The 26294-nt window shown below is 40.0% G+C and overlaps 1 protein-coding gene across 5 annotated transcripts in view; it reads right to left on the bottom strand.

The window, feature by feature from the left end:
- plxna1b (plexin A1b) overlaps window positions 1-26294 on the bottom strand; it is a 254801-nt gene that overhangs the window by 192240 nt on the left and 36267 nt on the right. For all 5 annotated transcript variants that reach the window (XM_012870500.3, XM_012870503.3, XM_012870502.3 and 2 more), the window contains exon 2: window positions 19079-20522. In XM_012870500.3, coding sequence (XP_012725954.1) covers window positions 19079-20260 — 1182 coding nt within the window. In that variant the 5' untranslated portion in view covers window positions 20261-20522. The remainder of the gene's footprint in view (window positions 1-19078; window positions 20523-26294) is intronic.

The following is a 26294-nucleotide window of genomic DNA, read 5'->3' as shown; positions in this document are numbered from 1 at the left end:
GTTCAGTCACGGTGGTGACACCGCGACCATGTGACAATATCGGGAGCATTCCAATATCACGAGGGACACATCACCCAAAGCAGTTCACTGACCCATATGATCGCTTAACCAGTCACCACACACACTCATTCAGCCCATAATGCACCAAAAAGGGTTCAAGTGCCAAAATGAATGAAACCTTTTGTCTGATGATGAATGACTTGTTAAACAAACATTTTGTACTTTTGTAGATGTCCTAAAATCAGGCTGTTTCTAGCCTGTTTGGATTAGTGATTAAATTACTTTAGCGCTTGCAGCAATATTGAGACTTTTTCAACGCTTTTCCAGGAAAAATCTTTCCTTATTGATCAATCATATGTTTTTAAAGTTAGCATTACTTTGGACAGCAAATTATTATTTATAACAAAATAACAGGATCCATCCCAACCAGCCTAATAAAAAAGCATCCTGACGGGGAATGGAAGTCGTACACAGTTCGATTCATTTCAGATGCTGCTTTAGCCGTATTTTCACTGACAGGAGCATATCGAGCAGAGCAACTACACTAAAGCCGAATGGCCGTCAGTGAGTTATTCAGACCCAGTACACACATACACTTACACTTGGGGAGTGTGTAAATAGCAGTGTAATCCAGAGACTTATCACTACATCATCTGATTGATCCACACAGGAGAAAAGATAACACCTCCCTCCTCCGCACACTCTCTCCCGAATGATCTACCTAAATTGCCTGCAGCTCAGCACACGTCAATAAAGCCTTTGTCTGCGTTTTTCGACATTTTCACTATCTTTTAAGCCTGCTTTTGGCTGCAATAGGAACCTATGAGCTCTCACTAAGTAAAGGTACTATGTGTAGCCTTGAACCTTTTCCATTTCGGCATGTTACAAGCACTAATTTCACTGTATGTCACTTAAATTTTATGCAATAAGAGTAAAGCAAAAAGAGCAGGGTTTAGTTGTGAATTGGGAGCAAAATGATACATAGTTTTCAACATTGTATCCAAATGAAAATCTGAAGTGTGGTGATGATGAGCCCCCTTTACTCGCCACTATAACGCATGGCACAGTCCTAATCGCTCCAATTCAGCTGTCACTCCTTATACACCTGCTTTGTGTTCTTTAGGATGTGTCGAGGCTTCTTCCTGTTATACTTCCTCCTACACACTATTTGTTCAACAGAAATATTTGCCATGATTGTAAAAAAAAAATTCTGCTAATATTTGAGGATTGTGTTTAAGTAACAGTAACTCACAGCTATAACCGGTAACAGCAATGTTTTGTAACCACTGATGCCTGAGGGGTAATTTCTTCCCCTCAGAACAAAGATGACTGACAACACGCTCACTACAACACAGATATGGTCTAAAAAAATCCTGCAATGTGTAAACCAGCACATATTTAATTTAAAGTATCCTTTACAAATAGACCTTGCCACAAGCAAAATAACCAGCATCCTCATATGAGCTACAACTTGAGGCAACAACTTTATAGTCATGTGAGAAATCTATCAACCACACGCAAACATGCACCCATGACATCAGAGCCTGAGGGACACAAGTTAAAAGGGTTAATCCATCATCATAGCGCCAAAACCACTGTGTGCAGATTCCACAAGACCCCCAAAAGGGTCAACACCACCTACATCAATACATGGCACACTAATAAGTAAACACCACAATCTATATGGGTCTCTCTGGGGCCCATAACGGTAAAACTTCTCTACTTCCCCTGCAATCTGGAAGCTTTAAACAGCCGAGATCAGCAAAGAATAAAAGACGGTTCCCTCGAGGATAGTCAGCCTTTTACACGGGCAACTTTTATGCATCTAACCCAACAACAAATTCCCATGAGATTTAGGGCCAATAGCCAGGGTGGAAGGAGCATTTTCTCCCTGTGGTTTCTGTGGGTTATTAGCTGGAGACTTTATGTAAAGTTCAGCAGTTTTTCAAAAGAACCAGTATGGGAAGACTTGAAGTCTGTAACGTTCATCTGACTTTGGCAGCAGAGAGGTAGAAATGAAGAAGAGGAGGATGTTCCCTGTTTTATTTGCACTTATACAACTTTTCCAAGGTCCATTTCAAGATTCCATAATTTTCCAAACTTGTTGTTTTAGATTTGCCATTTACATTTTATGACATTTTAGAAAATTGGCTTATCTATTTGATCAATCAACAAAACACTGCTGATTCTGGCTTTCAACTACCCAGCAAAAGTTTATTTCACTTTTACTTTTTATAAATTACAGACTGGAGGCACAAACAGTTGTGAAATTTCCCTTTTGATGTTTTTTAGTACATGTCCATGTAGCTGTGTAATTTCTGAAAATAGTAGGATTGCATTATATTAGGAAAACATGTTGTAAGCAATAATCTCAGTGAATGTTGCAATAACAATAAGAAAAATAACATAAAAAGGTAAAACTGTCTTTCTACTTTTGTTTCATAGGAAACCCAGATAATGAGTAGTCTATTAAGCTACTGGGAAACAATTTAGTTGCACCAAAACAAGATTTTATAGAAAAGGTTGCTCCTGGTCAACGTCTGCTGTATTAAAACAACTTTACCACACCTTCCTAAATGTTTTATTCTGTATTAAACATCTATTATTTTAAAAAACAAAATTAATAGACAGCCATGGTACTCAAAATAACTATAAGCAAAATCTAATTATTTTAGGTAGAAAGAACTAATAAATACTGATGTGAAAAATATAAGCTTTCTTTTTAGATAGAATATGGTATGACGTCACACACCATCTCTCTGCATTGCTCTCCAGTCTCGTTTAGAAACCCGGCCTGGCTGGCCGCACGTGCATGTGAACAGCTGCCACTCAGAGCTTAGCCCCACCCTGCCCATAAAATGCCACCGTCAGAGTAGTGCAGAGTAGGAGCGAAATGGGCGAAAGCACAGCCAACGAATGAAAACGTTCTCTTGCTATCAGCACTATAAAGTTATGAGTTACTTCTTCACTAGACATGTTCCTTTAAAAGGTGATGCTGTGTTGTTCTGTATTTACAGCTGGAGTGGTGGTAGAGAGAGCCGTGGCTTGTCAAACATTTTGTTTTGGTCTACAGACAATGCTTAAAAGCCCCCCTAGTGGTAACATTTTGCATATTGCTCCTTTAAATAACCAGCTAACATTTATTGCAGCCCAGACAGTGCTTCAATATGCACACTGAGTGCCGTATCATAATTGCAATAATTAATAGTGTCATAAAAAAGAATTAGATGGTAGAGCAAGTGCTAGAGTGATGGATGTTTGTCCTGGCTGAAGCACAAAGAATTGCAAACATTAAGGTAACAGTGTTTTGAAACTACAATTGGCTAGCTACAAGCACCATGTCTAGTAATCAGTCAACTGCATGTCTTTTACCTGAGCTGACTTACTAACAAGCTCCTGTTAGATCAATGTAGTTGTTAGTCTTTAAACAGCAAAAAGGCAAAAGGATATATTTAAGATAAAGATTTGGAAAAATGCTACTAAATTACGTGAGTGTGTGTTGTGTATTTTTACGGTTTGTGTATCAAAATGCACCCATAGGAAACAATATTTATGTGACTAACTTTAAACAGAAAATGTCAGATTAATAGCAGCTGCAATGTACAGGGCAGAGAACAAAGCTTAAAAGCGTGTCCACTTGACCCGTTTGCTGATATAGAAGGTCACAGACAATGTGACCCAAACACAGCTAGTACAATATATGGAGGACTGCAAGCAGATACTGACAGAAGCTAAGCCTTTAGAAAAACAACTCTTGCATTTCCGGACAGTGGGGAATTTGTTTCCTCAGGGGTGGAGTTGCTTCCGCTATTTTATATCACACTGAAATATGCAAGGTACCAAACGCATCTCTACACACAGTAACAAAGACGTATTGCAGACATGGGCTGGCTGAAGTGCGCCGAAGGATATGATTGAATAATCATTCCTCCATTATTGCCACTTCTTTAACATATTGAGTCAGACAAATATGCCTCGGCAGGCATCACCTATACTCCACTGTTATTTGCGACAATGACAACTAATGTCAGTTAAACATATGGAAATAGAGTACAATATAGGCTTATATACAGGATGCTGATCGGACACACTGCTGTGGATTACTGCTAATAAGGTGGGAGGAAAACACGTGGAAAAATACAAAACACTCATTCAACATCATGCAAATAACTGGACACCATGTTGCATTTGACTGGTGCTGTGTGTCACTTTGAATGGGACATAAATACAAACATGAAGAGCTGCCTGATAAGAAATGTGTGGTACAGGACAGGATTACTGATAGCATTACAATTCCTCTGTGTCCTTTTCTGCGTGCACTCATGTATCATCAACTCTTTCTTCATCAAGACACCAGACACAAATATATCTGTGCGTGTGTACGAAATGGCTTACTCCCATAAGCGTTACCGTGTGTGCGCTAGTGAGTGGGAGAGATCAGGAAGTGAAAGTTATAAAGAAGAGCATAGTAAAAAAAAAAGAAAAACAACAGGAGATGCTCCTCTATAGCCTTGTTTTCCAACCAGATATTTATGGCACAAAAAGAGCACCAAGAACATACAGGTTGATGCAGGTTGCGTGTGTAAATACACATATCACCACAACTTCCACAGTTGAGGCAAAAGCAATATACAGGGGACAATTAAGACCTTTTCAGAAAAATATATAATTTAAAAGTGTCACTTTCCTGCTTAGCAAGTTTCAGTAGACAGAATAATACTTGGGTACCCGCGACAATGATCTGTTCACACAACAAACCATCAAAAACAGCATTCTCCCCCCATTTCTGTAAAAACTTCTACATGACAATGTTGTAATTGCAATTACTGTAAACAAGACACTAGTAGAAATGCTAAAAACAGTGCCATTTCCCTGCCATGCCACCAGTAGGTGCTATGTTATTTGAAACTTAATATCTGTCTGCATGCAAACACTCGTGTTGGCTTAAGCAGTCGGGGAGGTTTCCTACTCGACTGTTGCAGATAGAGGAGCTGAATTGACTCAGGTGAGCGGCTGCAGGAAGGGGAGGGGCTACTGTCTCGGATATTGCTGCGCTGCAGCTGTTATAGCTGCAAAGGGTAGACTAAAGTCATATTGAACTCTATGGATTAAGAATGATATGTCACTTAAGTCCATGTGCGAGTCAAGACTTTCAATATTTTTTGGCAATATAGAGTATATGCTTGTTAACAGCTAGCAGATTGAAGAGCAGAGCATATACATAACCCAGGAACCTCAGTGTATGCTTTGAACTCAATACAGCAGTTTCTCTAGGTCTTATAAACACAAAAAACGGAGTTCACTTGTCTGCAAGTATATCTGGAGTACATTTCAAAACTTAAGGCAAAAACTAACAAAGTCTGTCTGATGGTCACATATTTAACACTGACGTATGCCTACTTTTCTTAAAAATGTTTTGTGGGTAAAAATTTGCCAAGTGTGGCATGCCCTTGTATTCAGCCCCTTAAAATCCAGAGCAAAATGTCTTCAGAAGTACCCTAAAAAGTGAGTATGCTACACCTTCCAGATTCCCATTTGTAAAGACATTGAAAACTAAAATTCATCTTCCATCTACTACACAGGTAATGCATTACTCTGTGTTGGTTAGCATCATTGTTTTTAAATCCCAGTCAAATGCATTCCAGTTTCTGGATGTAAACCAGGAAAATGTGATGTGAAGTTACTTCAGTGCAACAACATTGGTGCTCCAGAAAATGCAGACGGAAGTAAAAGGAAAATCAGCTTTGGTTTCACCATAAAGGCTTCAACAAATTTATGATGATTAGAATATCATGTTTTAATAAACAGTTGCCAGGTGTAGATTTAAAGTGTATAAGCGAAAGAGAAGTCATTGTTGAATCAATAAAACTAGCTTCTAGAAGATGTTATGTGATCCTCACTGATCAATAATTTACAAAAAGAGATTATTGCACCCATTTCATATTCATGGGGTGCAGTGGGGTAATTTCAGTGTTGAGTGCACTCCAAGCAGACCTTGGAAACCATGAGGAGTTGGCCCGTCTTCATAGAAGCGCTTCCAAAAGCTGTCACCACATGTTTAGGCAGAGTGATATAGAAATAATGCAGCGCATTGCATAAAGATTCATATCCCTTGAACTTGACCATATTTTCTCATGTTACAACCACAGCCTCCAGTGAATTTTACTGGGATTTTAAGTGATGGGACTTGCACAAATTAGTGGATAAATTGGGATATGGAGGGAAAGTTACTCATGGTTTTCAAATGTTTGAAAATGAAAAACTAAAATGTGGTTTGTCTTTACTACCCTAATACGTTGTAGAATCGCATTTTGCTGCACTTGTAGCTGAAAGTGTTTCGGAGTGTGTCTCAACTAGTTTTGCACATTTAGAGACCGAGTTTACTGTCTTCTCTCTGCAGAACAACTTAAACTCAGTTAGATTGGCTGGAGAGACTATCAAACCTTAGCACAGTCTCAATTGGAGTTGGGTCTGAACTTGAACAGGGTCATTCTAACGTGTGAAAATAGTTTGATGTAAACCGTTCTAGGGTGGTTGTCCTGCAGATTGCTTGAACTTCGACCTCAGTCTCAGGTCTCTGGCAGTCTACAACAGGGTTTCCATCAACTCAGTGCAGCTGCCCTGTTCTTACTACAGAAAAACGTCTCCGCAGCATGATGCTGCCACCACCATGTTTCTCCAGGTGGATATTTAGGGTGATCTGAACCCTACGAGGTTTTTGTGCCACTCAGTGTTTTGCGTGATGATGAGCTTCATTGGCTGCCTCTCTAATAAATGCTCTCCTTTTTCAGCCTGTTGGTGTTGGTGGGTAGCCATGTCTTGCTAGATTTGTAGATGGTTGACGGATTGAACAGTGTTCTTTGGGGTGTTCAGTGCTTGAGAAACTGTTTTATAACCTAACCCAGTTTTAAATTTCTCCAAAACGTCATCCCTGACCTCTCTGTTGCTTTCCCTCCTCTTCATGATGCTGCTTGTTCATGAAAGTTCCTTTAACAAACCTCTGGGGACTTCACACAAAAAAGATGTATTTACAGTAAGCTAAGATTTAAGTACATACCAGGGGAATCCATTCTCTATTTAAGTGACTTCTGAAAGGTGTCACATAAGAGGAAGTTGAATACAAATACACACAGAAACAATTCTCTGTGTTGGTTTATCATACAAAAAAAGCTAATGATGTTTTTGGTTTTAATGTAAAAGTGATGCAAGGTTTCAGGTGTGTTGAGACTTTTTGAAAGGCGCTGCATCTACTGCATGGAGAATGTGCAAAACACAAAACAACGATTACTAAACGCTTACAAATTCTAGCAATTATTGGAAAATTAATATCTGCAACAGCTCAGTGACAATTAGAAACCAGAGGAGGCCTAAATGGTGCCCTGAAGCAAAGTAGTTAACCTCTAGCTGAGCAGCTCAGTTACCAGCAGAGTTAAACTGGAGTCCAGCAACAAAAATTTTAATAAGAAGAACCCTGGCAAAACAGATTATCCAATGTGAGGGTAGGTGTGCCCCGACAATCTGAATGTAAGATTAAAAACACTACATAACAGTGCAAACTGTAAATCTGGAACTAGATAAAAAAAAAGCCAAAAGGAAACTACCAGCAGGCAATACATGCACATCACTTCCCTGCATATCCTGATTACATCTGATAATGATGCATGCAACACACCACCCACACACACAGTACCGATCAATACATAATTACACTGACAATTAGTATCATTAGAGTGGTGCTATAGCTGCTAATTTGTGGAGCCAAACATTCTTCAGAGAGAGAGAGAGGTCAGAATAAAATAAGCAGCTCCCACAGTCTGTATTGGGTCTTTTCCAAAGGCTTCTGTTCTTCTGTAATAACAGGATCAGAAGGATAGTGAAGTGTGACAAGATCAGCTCGAAACAAAATCAGATGTCTTCTCTGAAACATTTCGCCTCATGCGTTTAAATGCACATCAGCACATATCAAATGACCCAAATTCATTAGTTTGAAATAACTCTTAAAGGACGGAGCTCGACGTCCGTCTCCCTGCTCGACTCATTTAGGCTGTCAATTATCTCTTCATCAACTCTGGCTCAATTAATCAGGTTTAATTATTTAAACACATTTGCTGCCATATCCTTTTAGATTAGGGGCCACAGAATTAAGATGGTGTCTTACAAAAGACCACAACAGCGTTACACTCATTACATGATATCCTTAATGATGGCTTTAATCAGGTTAGAAGATGGTCTCAGTCAATTCCAAGTTGCCTTGGTTGTGGGGAATGGTAATCAAAATCTCCTTGGGTGACTGGATCTGGCCTCATGGTGTTTCTTTCTTAGAAAATGCTATCCATTAGAAGAAGAAAAATGAAACTTTTACTTGTTTTTTTTTTTTTAAATATGTTAAACATTGTATACAACAAAATATGTTTTTATTGTATTTGTATATGTATTTTTTCAAAAATGTTAAAAATAAAAAATTAAATGTTTTCTGTTTGATAAAAATGTCAAACAGAAAACATTTTAGAAGGTTTTTAAAAAGCTGCACCTGGAAGATTCCCTTTCAACACTTTCACCTTGTGTACTGATGTAGGAAGAGGCCCGAGTGCATGTGATAAAATGCTTTTATAAGCAATTTAAACTAAAACAAACATTACAAATGGTCATCCGAGGCTTCACACAAGCTGACCTTAGCAGAAACAATAACTTTACATGTTTATTATGTAAATTTGTGACTAAAAAGACTACTATAGTCATGTTTGATTTTCTATATTAGTTTATTTTTCATTGAAATTATTATTTTGAAATATATTAACTTAACTTAGTAATGTCTATTCTGCTTTGCATAGAACTTAAATTAAATCTATTTTGACAATTTATTGCATTCTTAATGGCTTCGTAAGTACTTTGCATGCTATCTAACAAGCCATGTCACAGAATTATTGCAGAATGAAGACAAAAAAGCAGGCAACTTTAAATGGTTTTTGACAAGAAAATCTAATCTTAAACAAAAAGAGAAACCCTATTGATTTTTAGGTTTGGTTTCAGTTCTCACCTTTGACACCGCTGGCCAGACAACAGCTGGTCCATGCGGCCTTAAAAAAAATGTCTGCTTGAGACCGCCTGGTTTTCTAGGATTGATTCTCTGATTGATGCCCTGACTTATGTCAGAGTTCAAAACTCTCCCATCCATCTTGTAATCAAGAGAAAACACTTTGACAGTTTGAGCAATCCTTTGGAACAAGAAGAAAAATGGCAAAGAGCTGCACTTTCCATCAGAACTGGGAATATATTAACTGCAACTGGAGGGAGGGACCAGCTGCACAATGCCTTACTGTCAAGCATGATGTCAGAACATAGTACGATTGTGGTCTGAAACGAATTGGTAGCTCTGGATTTTGACAGTCTGCACGACTTCTTTTGTTATTCAAATAAAAAAATGTAAATTCACGGAGAATGAAGAAAGCAGGAATGATTAATCTAGATGGAGAACTTTTCTTTAACTTTTCAAAACTGACTAAGAATATTTAAAAGCTTAGCTAATTTTGACTTTGATTGCCAAATGAAATGACGATTAAGCACCAAGTGTGTTTTGTACAAAGCAACCCCTGAGAACAGAAGCTTTATATCGGTGCAAAGCCTGAATAATTCACAGAAAAAACACACCGAGACTTGCTTCTGAACCCTCATTACTATGGCACCTCCATGGGAAACACACACACCCTGTCAGAGGAGCTTTGACGCACACTCCTGGGGTTGACATGATGGGGAGACGTATGGCTGAGGAGGACAGAGCGCTGGCCAGGTGAGGGACACCGATATTATTCGTGCGGCAGTCAGTGTTCAATCACGCTTTCCTCCTCTCCGTCCCCTCTTTCTGTCATCCACCCCTTTCTCAAGCTGTTCTTGGCAGCACCAGTGAAATAAGTTCTGAGGCCATCACTCTTCCTCTGGCCCTGCTCTCCTCTCCTCTCCTCTCAGCCGGTGAATCATTGCCTCTCTCCATCCTGAGCACACTGCCTGTAAAAGGCTTGCTGCTCCCTTCTTGGCTGTTTGTCGTTTTCTCTTTTCCTCCACTGCAAAGCTTTTTCTATCAGTGCATTTCATCAATTCCTCCATCCTCAGGTCCACCTCAGTTATTCCCCCAGTTGTTCCCCAGTTGGTTATAGTTTAGGCTGTTAAGTTATATTTGTGCAGAACCGAATACAGAAGTAAAGAGAAAAGAAAAACAGAATCATATTAGTGTCAAAAGATGAGAAGTCTTTCCACCTATTTCTACATTTATTTTGATTAAAAATACTGAAAACCTGACATCATATTCAAAGGTAACCAGCTCTGACTAGAAAAAAACTCGACTCAGGAGTAAACTCTTCATTGTTCATTAACCATTGGTTTTTCCAAGCATACACACACCAATCAATTACGGTATGTTTTTTTGACAAGAGTCTGACTAAGCCGAACATAAACCGTGTGAGGGGTTACCCTGTTTTGGTGCCGGGATGCAGAGAACAGAGCCACAACATCCTGTGGGTTGAGAGTGTTGGTTAAGAGAAGCATATTTAATTTGGTGTTTTGTTAATAGGCCTGGGCGATATGGCTTTAAGATAAATTCTCCAATTTTATCAAACCAAATCCAATTAAACGATTTTTTTCCTCCCATTTGTTTCACACACAAAAATTAAAGAACTTATTTTAAAAAACGTGCTTCTATTTCAAGCATTTCATCTGCGAGCTGACCTGAATTCAAAGTACAACTAAATACAAGCAGTGAAACATGCTTGCAAAACAAGATGGCGGCCCTGCCGTTGCAAATAATAAAAATATAACTAAATGTTTGGTAAAATAGTTTCCTCTTTCAAGTATTTTGACAATATATTTTCCTAAACATATATTCAGGATTGCAAGCTATTCTCTTAGAGGAAGCCCAATGAGCTCATTGGCAAAATAAAAATCCTGATTTAAAAAATAAAATCTTTAAAAAAAAAATTGTAAATTCATTAATAGATTAAATTGATTTATTGCCCAGTCCTTGTTATAGAGGGTCAATATAGTATGAGATTCTGCAATGATAAAATGACTGAGGTCATTTGCACAATCTCAAATGATAATATGGTTGTAATTGCTATGCTAAGTTTACCATTTATCTATAAGTTTCAAATATGCAATATTAAATGTTGCATTTATGTTCAAAAAGATGGCTGATCAGTCTGTATTGTGTCGTTTCACAACCCACGGTGATACTGGGTAATTTCAGATTTAATAGCCATATTTTTTAGAATGATTGGAGAACATAGATCTATACAGAGAAAAAGGCTGGTGAAAAAAAATCTGTCAATTTTACAATTGACCCATCCTGATTGATTAAGGTACTAATAAATCAAGTTTCAAATTTTTTCATTGTTTTTAAACAACAGTTGAATCCTAATGAACTGCAGAGCTGTGTAATACTGACTGCTCTGCCTTGTACACACTGTGTGACATCACCTCTGCTTATCACTGTCTGCCACGCCACAGCCTTAAAGCTTCTCAAACAGTTGCAATAAAAATGCTATTGCCAATTGAACTCATAACAGCAAATCAGAGCTTTATCCCGTCGAGTACTGAGCTGAGCACAGCTGTAATGTATTTCAAAGGATCTGAATTATCTTGTAATACTGCACACTTCTACCTTATAGGTCTCTAAAAAAACGCTAAGTCAGCTATAACCTGTGTTGTAAAGGAGTGCGAAGGAGAAGACTCCTAAATCAATTTTAGTTGTTTTTAATAGGTCCCTCTACCCTATAACCTGGGGGATTTTATTTCACATGTATATTTTCAGTTTTGCAGAGTGAACGCTTGTTAACTTTACTCTGCTCATTGTCATTTTACAGTTTATTGTTAAGACAGTTAAATTTTCAATTTATCCAGCAAGTAGAAAACAGCATTTTTATTCAACTTAAACAGAAATAGGACAGATCAGAACTTTAAAAATGATCTATGATGGGAGAAGGGCCATACACATTGCATATTGTTGTTTGCTTGAATAATTGAATTGAAATACCAATCTCTAGTAGAGTATTAAATGTGTATTAATAAAGCTCAACATGAAAGGCCTCCATATGTTCTGCAATGAGACTGTGAATGTTTACGTGGGTGGATTATGCTTTAAAGTGACTTCGATGAGACTACAATTTCCCAGTCAGTTCTGAAAAATACTATCATGACCTAATTACTGACAAATATCAACACACCCAAGTTAAAGTTAGTTGGATCACTCTTATTTCTCACTCAGGCTCCATCATATCCTTAACTCCATCCTTCAGATTCCTGTACTCTCTTATGCGGGCTTCTTTGGCATCTGACTCTTCTTACAGTTCGGACTCCCTCTGGTTCTTTCATTTTTATCTCCACCCACGTCTCGCACCTTTTTCTCGTTCTCTCCTTGGTTCTGGCTGCCTCCCTTGTTTAGTTGCTGAAACATTCCTGTTCATCCTATCGTTCTCTCACCTCTACATAGTCCCTCTCTTCTGCTTCCATTCCCGTTGCTCTCCCTCCCATGTTTTCAGTCATCTCTCCCCTCTCTCACTCCAAACTTAGCGACTCTCCTCCACCCTCTGATTCGCCTTTTGTGGAAATGGTTTGTATTGATCCACTCTCAAACTGGGGAGAAGGTCAGGGGTTCACTAATAAAGCTCAGGGACAAAATAAGACACACACACACATACAAGCAACACAATATTGCACACAAAGAGGAGACAAATATAGCCCGGTAGCAGAGCTGAGGTGCTAAACGTTCTGCATTGGTGTCAGCGCTTTGTTGAGGAAAACATGTTTTATCACAGACCTACATCTAATGCGCCTGAAGATTGTGTTTACCAAAAACAGATGAAGTGTCAAAGCACCAGTAAAACACAAAAAAAATAAAAAAAATAAACACCAGCTTGATGATGGCCACAGGCAAGAAATTCTGATTCAATGCAAATCTAAAGTTCACACAGGAGGCTGATGGAGCTCCTGGTGATCAATCATGGCTGTGTGGTTAACAGCTGTCCATGCCTGTCCAGCCCACCACCCACAAACCAGCCCTGCCTTGCCCTCTCCTCTGCACCATGGCGGGGTCAACCTAAACACATTCAAACCTCAAATTCCTCAGGTTGTTCAGCAGGAACGTTTGGTACTCTGTTTCATGCCATGGCTCTAGTTTTATTAGTTTATAATTTCGCTAAGAGTCAAAAGGTAGACCACAACAACAATTCCTCCCTCAACTGTGGTGGAAAGATTCACTGCGTGCTGGTTTTGTACTCATGCCCAAACTGGTACGTGCATGGGACTAACCGCAAAGTACTGACGATTATAAAATATGAAAAATAGCAATTAGCAGTTTTTAACCATTTACAAAAAAAAGAACAGCTGGGCAACGCCTAACAATGAATTTTAATTTGTGTGGACCTTTGATGTGTTTTGTAAAATTGAAGACCTTAACAGTGAAAATGAGTCGGACAGAGTGACATTAACCTCTTATACTAATTGATAACAGTTTGACCACAATTAAATGCGTTTTCAATTGAAATCTCAATCAGCATGTCAAAGCTTTACAAATACTGGACATCAGCTACAAATTTCTAATTGGTGCATCTCTACTATAGGTCTGAAATGTAAGCTTCTGCTGCTGTATTTTCCATTTAGTCATGCCAAGAACATAATGTTGCTACCCAGCAGGAATGGTTCCATAAGGTGTACAGAAAGTACGCTCTCTACACTACCATTAGCGCTATTCATGTGAGAGCGTGTAAGTTCTTAACACTGTAGTTTTAGTGTGTTTCTGGTTTAAGTGGTTTGCAAAGAAAATTAATTAAATTTATGGAGAAAACTCACATCTGATCTACCAGAATATAACTTGGGACAACTCGTATGCCCTCTTAACCATTTTGAATATTTGTTAATGTAGAACATTTTTAAAGATACTTTAGTAAAAGTTGGAATAAAATATAGCAATATGAGATTTTACCAAGTTAATATTATATTTTGATTTATTTTTTAAAGATAAAGGTATTAGGGAAAAAAGGCAAGCCTACTTTCATCAAACAGATGCCATACATAGTGTCCCAAAAAAATGGAAATTACGGTGGCCCTGAGGTGCAAAGCGCTACAACTTTAAGGAAAGCCCAACATTAATGAAAGCGCTACAACAATAACGAAAGCGCTACAACATTTAGGAAAGCGCTACAACAATAAGGAAAGCACTCCAACATTAACAAAAATATTACAACATTAACAAAAGCACTTCAACATTAACGAAAGCACTCCAACAATAACGAAAGCGCAGCAACATTTAGGAAAGCGCTGCAACATTAACAAACCGGAAGAGGTACGTCCCAGTGGGAGACCTAAGAAATCGCTGATTGGACTACAGCTCGTTTTTACTTTTGAACCGAAAGTTATTCTGACTTTACTGTGTTTTTTAAAACCATGAATGTTCTCGGTGATCCAAACCGTAAGATGCAGTCTAAAACGCCACTTAGTCTGTTTATAAGTTTCGCTTTTATTAATTATGCTTTTTTTTTTAACTACGTGCGCTGTGTTTCTGTACCTCAACGCTCTGGTCTGCTCCTCTCCCCTCCCTCCCCTCGGACCCAGGGGCTTTTATCAGCGGCAGCCTTATCACTACGTTTAATGTCTCTCCACTCCTACCAAAATGTCCTAATTAAAATCAATAGGAGAGTCCGTAGCTGTGTTTCATGCTATTTTCTTTTTAACGACACAGAACCAGTGTCGCTTCGGTGGGCGTGCTGCCTTGGCTTGAATTCAGGTGCGCAAAATTACGTTACATATAATTTAGGTGTGCACTTTTAAGGGTCATTTCAACAAGCTTGTAACATCAGGAGCTTCAGTTCAGACCCAATATTCATTCTCTTCCCTCTAAGGGAGCCCTATACAGTCTTTATTTATGCTTTCCCCCCACTGTTATCCCTCGATCTTGCGCAGCGCACCAGGGTAAAATAGAGCAGCTGCGGATCATGCATAAAGACGCAGCGTGAACGACGCAGCCCTGCATGCTTTAAGGGTTACAGCTGAGCGGAAAATGTTGGACCTTTTAGGCTTGATCAAACTCCGCCTCGTTCACAAATGAGACCAACATGGATAGATTAATGATAAGCTGTAGTTTCATTATCAACTACGATAATATACAATCTGCTTCTGGGGGGGTGGGCGTCTTTACGCATGATCCAGCTGCTGCTCTATTTTACCCTGGTGCGCTGCGCGCGAGGGATAACAGTGGGGGAAAAGCATAAATAAAGACTGTATAGGGCTCCTTTAGAGGGAAGAGAATGAATATTGGGTCTGAACTGAAGCTCCTGATGTTACAAGCTTGTTGAAATGACCCTTAAAAGTGCACACCTAAATTATATGTAACGTAATTTTGCGCACCTGAATTCAAGCCAAGGCAGCACGCCCACCGAAGCGCCATTGGTTCTGTGTCGTTAAAAAGAAAATAGCATGAAACACAGCTACGGACTCTCCTACTGATTTTAATTAGGACATTTTGGTAGGAGTGGAGAGACATTAAACGTAGTGATAAGGCTGCCGCTGATAAAAGCCCCTGGGTCCGAGGGGAGGGAGGGGAGAGGAGCAGACCAGAGCGTTGAGGTACAGAAACACAGCGCACATAGTTAAAAAAAAAAGCATAATTAATAAAAGCGAAACTTATAAACAGACTAAGTGGCGTTTTAGACTGCATCTTACGGTTTGGATCACCGAGAACATTCATGGTTTTTAAAAACACATTAAAGCCAGAATAACTTTCGGTTCAAAAGTAAAAACGCGCTGTAGTCCAATCAGCGATTTCTTAGGTCTCACACTGGGACGTACCTCTTCCGGTTTGTTAATGTTGTAGCGCTTTCCTAAATGTTGCAGCGCTTTCCTAAATGTTGCAGCGCTTTCGTTATTGTTGGAGTGCTTTCGTTAATGTTGAAGTGATTTTGTTAATGTTGTAATATTTTTGTTAATGTTGTAATATTTTTGTTAATGTTGGAGTGCTTTCCTTAAAGTTGGAGTGCTTTGCACCTCAGGGCCACCGTAGGAAATAAGATGAATACCACTGTCTTTATGACAGGGATGCATTATATGCATTATAACTAGCATGTACATGTTTTCATTTTAAGCTGTACTCAAATTATGACATATTTGTATATGCGTGATTTCTACCTTTTTCTGTTTCATTCTGTTTTTCTGTTTGACTGCTTGTTGTGTTAAGTTATTTTGCAGAGCCCCTATCCCCCGGACTGAAAAATGAGCTCAGGCTCAAGCTCCTTTGAAGCAGAGGTTCAGGTCAGTGTTGGGCTGCTGACTTTAGGTCAGTTTTAAGGGGCATTGGAGCAGACATCATTAACCCGACGCTGACCTCCTAGGTCCTACTGCTGTCTTGGGGTCAGCCAGTCAGCTCTTTTGTGAAGCCATTACATCGTCATTGATGACAGCTTTTAAGGGACGGCAGGTTTTCCGAGGTTGTCTGAGTGATAAATTATTGGTGGACGTAATCCTTTCCAACAGCTCAGAAACCATGGTAACAAGTCGTGCAGAATGGGATGGAGGGAATAAAGATGAACAGAGTGAGGCATATCAGTGAATTTATGAGTAAATGGATCAATGAATCTGTGACAGAACATGGAGGTTGTGGTAGTAAAAACATATTGGTGGCTGACTATATGTGAATAAGGAACTGTTTTTAAAATCCAATGAAAGAAGATTGCATTACAGTATCAGCTGATAGAGTTGATTTCAGACGAACAGAGCCATCTCCCCAAGCAAAGTGAAATACTTTTGTAGATGTCTACATGTGACTAAGAAGTTATTAGAGTTTGATCAAATGGCCTAAGAAAACTCGACTTCAACCATCTTTCTTTATACTAAACTTGGCAAGGGTATGTGGCCTGGGTAAAAAAAAACAAACAAAAAAAAAAAACAGAAAAAAAAAAGAAGAAGTGGTCGACTTGGAAAATGCATCAAAAACGTGTCCTGGGAGGTTCAAAGTTTGGAGGTTTGACCTCTTAGATGCTAGCTCACTGGGTGCACATTTCATTGGCGCACTCAAACAAAGCTAAAATTATCAACTTGGAAACAGCTGTCTGCCTTATTGCTTTGCCTGAATAGTGTTAGGTAAAGTAATAATTAAACTCATAGCAATGTACTCTCTCGGATATGCTTATTCAACCTTCAGGAAGGCAGTAATTGAACCAACTGATTCCTAGAAACTAAAAAAGTAAAAAAAAAATATAATCAAATATTTTTCCCAATCAGTGAACACACCTTAACTGTTCATTACAAGGTAACAACACTCACTAATGTTCAGACTGTTACAGAGAGCAGAAAACGTCAGTTTCAGCAAGGTGTTTAAACTGAGGTCAGAGTCACCAAGAGATGTAAGAAGCTAGAACACCGTTTTCTATACCCTGTCAAGGCATTGGCGATTGATTCAGGCAGCAAAAGTCTTCAAGGTTTTTTTGTTTGTTTTTAAGCTTCCAACCACTGTGTTACAGAACATGCTGGATTTGGGAACAATGGCTGCTTTTCTGGAAATTTTAAAGTTAAGGTAAGGATCTAACATTTCTAGGGAATACACTCAAACGCCGCCATTTATTGGTTATCCTAATGGCTAAGGCTAATTCCTAAACCAAACAGCTTAAGATATCAACCCAGCTAGCCTTTGTTTTAAAATGTTAAAACCTTGTTTTACAGCGACTTTTCTCCCACGCCACAGTATGACATTATCTCTGCGGCTAACATGAATATAATAATGACCACTCACACCAGGGCGAGAAAAATATTAGTTTCAGTATTGTTTTTCTATGTCTTTATATTCTTCTTAAGAAATCAGAATTGGATAACATGCGTATTAAGAAGAAAAAGCTTTACAAAATCCAAAAAGTAGCCACTTTCCTATGATTCTTGTTTCTCTAAACAGTGAGCTTAGTTGCACTGTTCCACAAAAAAGCAAGCCAAACAGGTAGGTGCACCAACGGCTCTGCTTAATCAAATGGAAATAAATGAGATCCTGTTTTATAGCCTTAAAGATACAGTTAGAACGATTAAAACAAGAAATTAAAGCAACAATGAGAGCGGAAAACCACCATTCACAGTACATCTAAAGAAAGTAGTAAAAGAGAGGTAAAGGAGAGTTAAAGCTGAACTTCCTGGCAGTCGCATTACTTCACACATCTGTGCTTTTCTGCTAATGAAAACCAACAAAGACAAACAGCCCTATTTCTCTGAACTATCCTACTCCATTAGATGCAACACACGCTGAATGCTTTTAGTTAGAATGGAGCTTTTATGATATGCATTTATGATTGCACTGTGTTTCTATTCTGTATCGTCTACTGGCATGCATTCTGTTGGGTTACCCTAGTTGTGAAGCACTTTGTCACATCCTGTCTGTGAAAGCATGCTATATAAATAAACTGTTACCTACTTACTTTACCTAGTGCATTTCTTGATACAAAGGCATGATTAGAAATGTGGTAAGAGGCAGGAAACATTTTAAAATTGGTTATTTAAGTGATGGAACAAAAAAGGGACATTTGCAAACTATGCATCTGTTATCCTGTAGTGTCCTAAGGTCAGTGGTGTGGACTTCATAAATATGTCTAAAACCCAGGTCAAACTCATACAGTCAGGATCTTACATTGCAGTGCACTGAATCATGCTGTGTGCATGAGTGTAGCTGTGTCGGGGCGTTTCCCTGAATGACATAATACAAATTCAAGGAACTGGGCTAATGATGTCCCCTGTCTAACTGAATCAACACAAGAGGGTTTTTTTTTTGTGGGACAGAGGAAATAAAGCAGAAACATTGAAAACGGAGACAGCAGGAGACAGACAGCAATGGCCTTTTTTGCAAATTCCTACATAGTTGATCTATACCAACAAATATAGCAAGAGAACACTATTATTTAACAATCACAAATCAGGTTTTGCATCAGGAATCACACTTTGCTCTTTCTGCTTAAATTACTACATCTGATTTTATCAATGCTGATAATTTTAACCACATTATCAGAACAAAATCTCAAGCCAAAACTAGTCAACCAAACTTGTGGAAGTAAAAATAGGAGCTTACCGAGTTGATGCAGTCAAGCTCCTTGTTAAGCAGCCAGGGTAGAGAGAGCTTCCCATCTCCCCTGTAGCAGGACTGAATTCGTTCTTTGATCTTCTCCTTTATCTTCCTCAGGGTGAACAGGCACAACGCAGACTCTTTGGGGGGCTTTGCCCGATTTTTCTGACCCTGAGAGAAAACCGTGAAGAGGATGTCTTCGTTCTCGGAAATCCCCAAGGAGTTGGCCAGCTGCCGGCCTGGTCGGGCAAGGAAGGCGTCCTGCACCAGACGGTACTCTATCCCGTCTTTGGTACAGCCGATGGGGAACTCCACGTAGGAGTAAAACTTTGGGTCGTCCATGCAGAGACGGACAATTTTTGAGGTGAAGAACTGCTCCCCGCTGGCGTCGGGTGAGGTCAGTTTGGTATCTAGCTGCATCGTTAGATAATAGACAAACTGTTCACTACTGAAGCTGTACACGTAATAGATGTCGAAAGCAGGAAACTTGGACAGAGTGTCAGAGGGGATCTTCAGCTGAGAGGAGACGAACTCATCCTGATAGACGAAGCTAAACATGTCAGCATTTTCTTCGTTCTCCATCAGTTTGCGACTGGACAAGGTTGGGAAGTACTCCGATTTTCCATCGATAGGGGTTCCGATGAACAGCTTGCTGGTGGGACTTTGAGGGGAGCTTATGATGACCCCTGACATGGTCCCAGACTCCGCCACGCTAGAGAGGTAGTGTTCCTTGCGGTGGTGAGGCTCGCCGAGCTTAAAGAGGTCATCCAGTCGCAAGAACTGGCATATGCCCTGTGAGGTGCTGCCGCAGGCGATGAGGCGGTTCTGGGCGTGGTCTATAAGAAGTAGCTTGTTGACGTTGGGGGTTCTCGCCAGGTCGTGGGGACAAGACTGAACACTGGGAGGAGGGTAGCACTTCTCATTGTCCACCACTGGACCCGTCACGTGGCTGCGCAGTTCAGTCAGGTTGCTGGACAGCTTGAAGATCCTGTTGACAGCTCCCACGTACACTTCTCCGGTCCTGTTGTGGATGGCCAGATGTGTGAGCAAACTGTCAGGAAGGGCAAACCTTTTGAAGGGTGGGGGTTGACCTCCAGAGGGGGATGGCACCATGAGGAGTAAAGCACCCATTAGAAAAAGCAGGTGCCCCTGGCCAGGGAAGGCTATAGTCAGAGAAAGGGGACACATATCTGAAGTAAACACAGGCAGGGCCTCGGGGGGGCGGGGGAGGAGAAAGGAAGAAGGAGAAGGAGAAAAATCTCTGCTGCCCAGATCCAAGTCGGGATTTTATTCTCTGCCTCCTCTAGTATTAAGGAATGAGAAAGGAGAGCTTGAGGGAGGGAGAAGGACCAGGCAAGGAGAAACAAAACTCCTATTGATCCACTGTCCTTTTCTCAGCGTCGTGAGCAGTCATCAGGAACATCATCCAAAGAGGCACAAGGTTGGAGCCCTGAAAGGCAAATAAGGAAAAACACGTTAGTGTATAAACAAATACTTCATATTGATTACGCATCAAAGAGTTAGACAGGCCTAAAAATCCTGAAAATTACACAGTTTAAATGAGAAAAACGCCAAGTTGACATCTGCCTCTGTAAAATATAAATAATACAAATCAAGTCTGGAAGGCAAATGTGTCTGAATGAGTTGTGGGCAAAAAGGCAGGGGATGCTGGAGTCGATTATTAAAAGCTCTATACACAGAATTCGAGTGTAGCCATGAGTTATGGACTCACAACATTGAACCTACTAATATTTCATGACTTTCAGTGTTACGGTGCTGCTTTTAGAGATTTGTTCTTGGAAAAACTGCTACTGGGGACTGTAGCATCGACAGCGAGCAATTTATAGCGAGGTCTGCTTAAAGCTGTTCCCGTCATGGTGTGTTCTGTAACAAAGTCAGAACATTAACAAGTTTTTTCCATATTGTAATTGCATTTGAAGCTCTGGTGGGCCAGTAATTGGCATCAGAGTTGTGCGGTAGCCAAAACTTTATAGCAATAATCTGGTACTGTTGCCTTGGCTGTGACAATCCAGTCCAATATATGAAGTACATAAAACAGAAAAGGGATAGATGAATTTTATTCTTTAATGCTGCCAAGAACGTTTTTAGTTTTCTCGTGTCACTTGCTTATGGTAGTGATCAATCTTTAAACACGGAGCTAACAAATACATCTTATCTTAAGTGCTCATAATAACCCTGCAAATGCTCTTGTTTTTCTTCCAAACACTTATTGTCAGTCTGTAAACTGCCCACGTCGTAATGTGTCTGGCTCTGTTCCCTTCCCCACTGTAGTCCCTGTCTGTTCAACAAAGCTAACAAAGAAAACTGCAGAGCGGAGGCTTGGCAAGCAAACATTTGTTTTGATTAAAAGTTTACTCAGCACATAATAAAAATATTGTTACTAGGCAGAAATACCCCCGGGCCGGTTATCAAATCCACAACTTTTTTGTTCTAAGGCAACAGTGTGCCACCAAGCAGCCCATTGTAAATGCCTGAACAATTTTTGCCAAGAAAACAAAATAATACAATAAAAACCAAAATGCAATCATTTTTGTACTTAATGCTTTCATTTCATCTTGATAAACAAAATTTTTTCCGGACAGAGTTTTCTTACAATAGCAAGTTGTAAAAACAAAACAAAAACAAAAAAACAGGAGATTGAACCAGAATTGGTCGAGAAACATGTACCGTAATTGAAATCTCAAAAATCAGATATTTTCGCATGAGTTAACCTGCCACACCAAAGCATTCCCAGTATGCAAAACACCCCCATCACCAGTCAGTGAATTACATTTTTTTTGGTACAAAAAGATTGGAGAGGCCCCTGTCCAAGGGATTACATAAACATACTAAAGATTTCACAAAACGCTACTCTTGCTAAAATATACGCTATATAAATTTCTAAACCAAATAATTTTATTTTCATTTCAAAACTAGTTAAACTAGATGTACAGCAACAACTACTTCACTCAACATCAACCATTCACCATTGTCTATATAGGTAGTAATATTAATGTAATTAATATCCAGTAGTGGATTATAGTAAGGCATTCTTGAAGGCTAAAACCAGTATCAGCTGCATTGACACAACTGGAAATCAAAAAAATAACTGATTGGTGGATTCCCAGTCACACATAAAAAAGTGAGTATAAAACTAGGCAATAATTTAAACTGAAGTACAGATGTGGAAGTTATTAGAAAAGCATAGCAAAACGTCAGTGTTCTGTATCTCACTTTCTTCTTCCTGTTTTTCTGATGAGCCTCTTATAAAGCAAAGAAAACTGTCTATTAGTCATTAGGCACACAGATTTGAGATTTTGGTCTGCTAATAAAGTCCAGCGGGAGGTATCAATCTGTTTTGAACTGGATTTGCAAAGTTTTTTATGAAAAACTAGGAGAAAAGTAAAAGCAGCAGAAGCAAGTTCTGTGAAGGTGGCTAAAATGGACTTTACCGACATTTTAATCAACTCTACCTTTGCTTGAAGTAAACACCAGGGGAGCCCTGTAGAATGAGGCACTTCAGCAAGAAAACTGCAGACAGAAGGGCCTGAGCTGCAATTATCAGATATGCCCCTACTCTCCACTCTGTGAGATTAAAACGACTTGACGCGGATCATGGCCTCTTTGGCACAAGCAGATGCAATAAAGTGACGAGCCGGCCTATAAAAAAAACTAATTTCTTGCTCAACGGTACAGTCTTGCTGCGCGATGAGAGCAGATGTCAATTTAAAGCGTGGCAGCGCGTGGGGAGGCTGGCTGCCTCATTTTCCTTTGTCATTTCCAAGATAGGCAAAGATACAATGAGGCAGAGAGAGGACACAGGCTAATGCCTGATAAAGAACGAGAGAGAACCTAGGAGAGAGAAAAAAAAAACGACCCTCCTGTAATTCCTCTTCATTTAGGCCAGGCACAGCTTGATGTAAGAGAGAGTGAATCTAACGACAAAATGTATCTGGAGTCTGAGGCTGCTTTTTATCTATTGGGCAATAAGGCATTATGAAACATGTTTTAGGGGTTAGAGGGGATGATGGATATGTGATGGAAAAAGGAATCCTGCTGATAATGTCTTTACCAATGCACCCAGGGCACATTCACCCTCTATAGCTTTATCCACACACTTAACTTGAATCTTCTACATATTTTGCCTGTTAAGATTTTAGAGTTTTTTCAGACTAGTGATACACCAGATCAAATATATATCCAATATTGAGTAATTAGCTGGATCGGATATGGGATGAATGACGCCGATCCAGCATTCTGATCCAGTCATTTCTTTTATTATTAATATCAAACACAGCAATACAGTTACAGCAATCTAGTCTCTTCGTTTCTATGTTCGCAACCGCGGCCATCATGCACAGTACGCACAGCAGCTGGCGGCAAGCAACCAGAGCGTAGTCCAAGCAGCGGACATTTTAAACTTGATGCGCCAACAAGTCCGACTGCAATATCTGCAACACAAAAATTGCGAGGGGTGGTGATAAAGTTGGTAAATTCAACACCACAAACTTAAATAAGCACCTCCAAAAGCAGAGAGCAAGATGACAATTTTTTTTTTAGTATCGGATCAGTATCAGCCGATACGCGCAGCCCAGGTATCGGAATCGGATTGGATCAGGAAAAACTGGATCAGTGAATCTCTATTTCAGATTGAGCTTCGGAGATCTAAGTGCCTTTTTTTGTGTGTTTTTGCTTATAAAGAAAAGTTCCCTTTAAATGTAAAGCAGATATTTCTACACCAGTCAGACTTTTATTATGATGCAAGGATGGACAGACAGAGTCAGCCTTTAGTTAACGGGACAGTTTGGAAACACGACTATTATCTCTACTCCAGGTCATCCATACATGTAAAAACAAATATACTTTTTACCACACTAGGCAGGAATCTTGTTAAATGGTGGTTTTGACTCTTTTTTTTATTTTATTTTTTTGCACACACTCCTCTCGCTCAAAAATTCTCCTATTTTCTCTCACAACCATTATCCCTGAAAACCCTCTTCAATTTCACTTTCCTCCAGAGCTTAAGCGAAATGCTGGGAAGAGCACCGGAGGAAGGCTGCGAATCATATTTGGCTCCATCGGGGGAAAACATGTCAATCATTTGGGCATGGGCCTGTCTCCCGCCTCAGGAACGAGGAATCAACGAATTGGGGGAGCAAAGCCTTTATCAATTAAGGAGAAAGCATTAGAGACACTAGGCTGTAAAAGGGCCAAGATGATTGGATTTAATATCGGCACATCCTATCAACTGACAGAACGGGAAACCACTCCGGTAGGAATTGGAAACTGGAAAATAAATTGAGAGTCATTTTAAAAGACAGTCAAGGTGGTTGCATGTTGTTAAAAATCCAGACGCCGAGGAAGAGGTAAGCCGTTAGTCGAGCTGAGCCGGCTAACTTGCACTCTCAGCCTCCTCTCCAAAGAGGCCAAACCTGTCTGTTCAGATAACGTTCCCACCATAAAGCCGGGCTGATTTATTGCCGTTGGCATATCAATTACAGCCCTCAACACCGGAGGAAAGGATGAGAAGGGGAAGAAGTTATAGAGAGGAGAGGTGACGAGGAAGGCAAAGGAGCAGCACATGGTTAAATTCTCTGTCCTATGCCTTTCATCGCGACATCTGGCTTGCATATATAAATTATCCCACTAAATCCATCCCACCAAAGAAAAACACCAATTTACACAAGCAGCAAAATACTTCCATTACCGTGCTAAATTAAAGAAGAAATGACCTGTACGATAATCTGCCCTCTACCTCCTTATTTAAAGGCTAAAACACTCCAGAGCGTGGATATTTGCCCAGGGGAGGGAAGGGCGACGCGAGAAGGCTGGGAGAGGAGCTGAACAGCACGAGGAGATGGCAAGAAGCAGGTGGAGGGGGTGGGACGGTAAGAGAGAAGGCGAGATAGACGGGGACCCAAACCCTGGAGCCTTAATCCTCTTGCAGGGTCTGCCTAATCCTGCCGTCACTATCTACCATATGGGAAGAATGAATTACCATCCCCCCCAACCCAACGCACCGAGGGGTAGATAGGCAAGGGAGTGGGTAGCAAGACAAGCATCTAACTGAGATGACAGAGACACGTTTTCTTCTTATTTTTTAGAGTTTTGAAGAAAAAAAGACGCTTGGGTCGGCACTTTTTCACACATTCTGCAGGTAGGTAAGGTGTTGGTTAGTCATTTACAGGCTGGTTCCACCGCCACTCTGGCATATGTCCCAGTTAGACGGCGTCTTTGCGGCTGAGACAAGCAGGAGGGGGGCTAACCACCTAAAACCACTCTGCTTTACAAAGTGCCTGTGCCGCACCACTGATCTCAAATCTCGCTGCAACTAACTAATCACTCCTCTCAGGAGGATTACTGGAATATTCTCAAAAATGTCCAAACCCATCTGTCGCCCTATATGGACATTTGTTTATACGGTGACTATTTTTCCAGCTGGTTGGCAGCACAGTTTAAACACCTGATTTCTAGAGTTATCCAAGGTCAATATAACCATGTACAGTAATACCAGGAAATTATATTTTTGTCTCTCAAAATCAGCAAAAAGCCATTTGGTGCTTAGAAGGAACAATGAAAGAAAGTAGCGAGCATTATTTAGGTGCCAAAAACAAACGGCAATGTGTTGCATTTAAGTCATCCAATAAGACTTGAAAGCTTTCAGATGGAAAAACTTAACGGCATTAAACCAGAACTGCCTTTTACGGGATCTTGCATCGTTTCCTTCCTTCCCCAGCTAAAGGAACAAACCAACCGGCCCATCATGAGGAGTCCTAAAAGCCCCTACGACTTCTCTTTCATCGAAAACATCAGTCAGTTTAGAAAGCGGGTGTGATCCGCTTCCCTCTGTGGGGGCGGCTTGGCAAAACCAATATCTTGTTTTAGAAGGGTTGAAAATGTTTGCGTGTGAGGGAAAGCGCCTTGCAAAAGTATTTATACCCCTTGAGCATTCTCATATTTTGTGATTTTATGCGATAGACCAAAATATCTAGAAAGTCTAGCGTGGATTTGTATTTGTACAAAACTGTGTAAAACTACTTTTCACTGCAATTAGTGCTGCAAGTCTTCTGGGGTACGTCTCCCCCAGATTTCCACTTCCACAAACTAATTTTTTATTTATTTTTTTTATCTTTGTCCCACAGCATGATGCTGCCAAACCATATTTTACCTGCTACACATATCGTTTTGCATGTTAGCAAAAATTACAAATTTATATCTCATC

The sequence above is a fragment of the Fundulus heteroclitus genome, chromosome 20, assembly GCF_011125445.2.
Source record: "Fundulus heteroclitus isolate FHET01 chromosome 20, MU-UCD_Fhet_4.1, whole genome shotgun sequence".
Lineage (NCBI taxonomy): Eukaryota > Metazoa > Chordata > Actinopteri > Cyprinodontiformes > Fundulidae > Fundulus > Fundulus heteroclitus.
The sequence above is the reverse complement of the archived record's forward strand: the minus strand, read 5'-3'. Positions and strand labels throughout refer to the sequence as shown.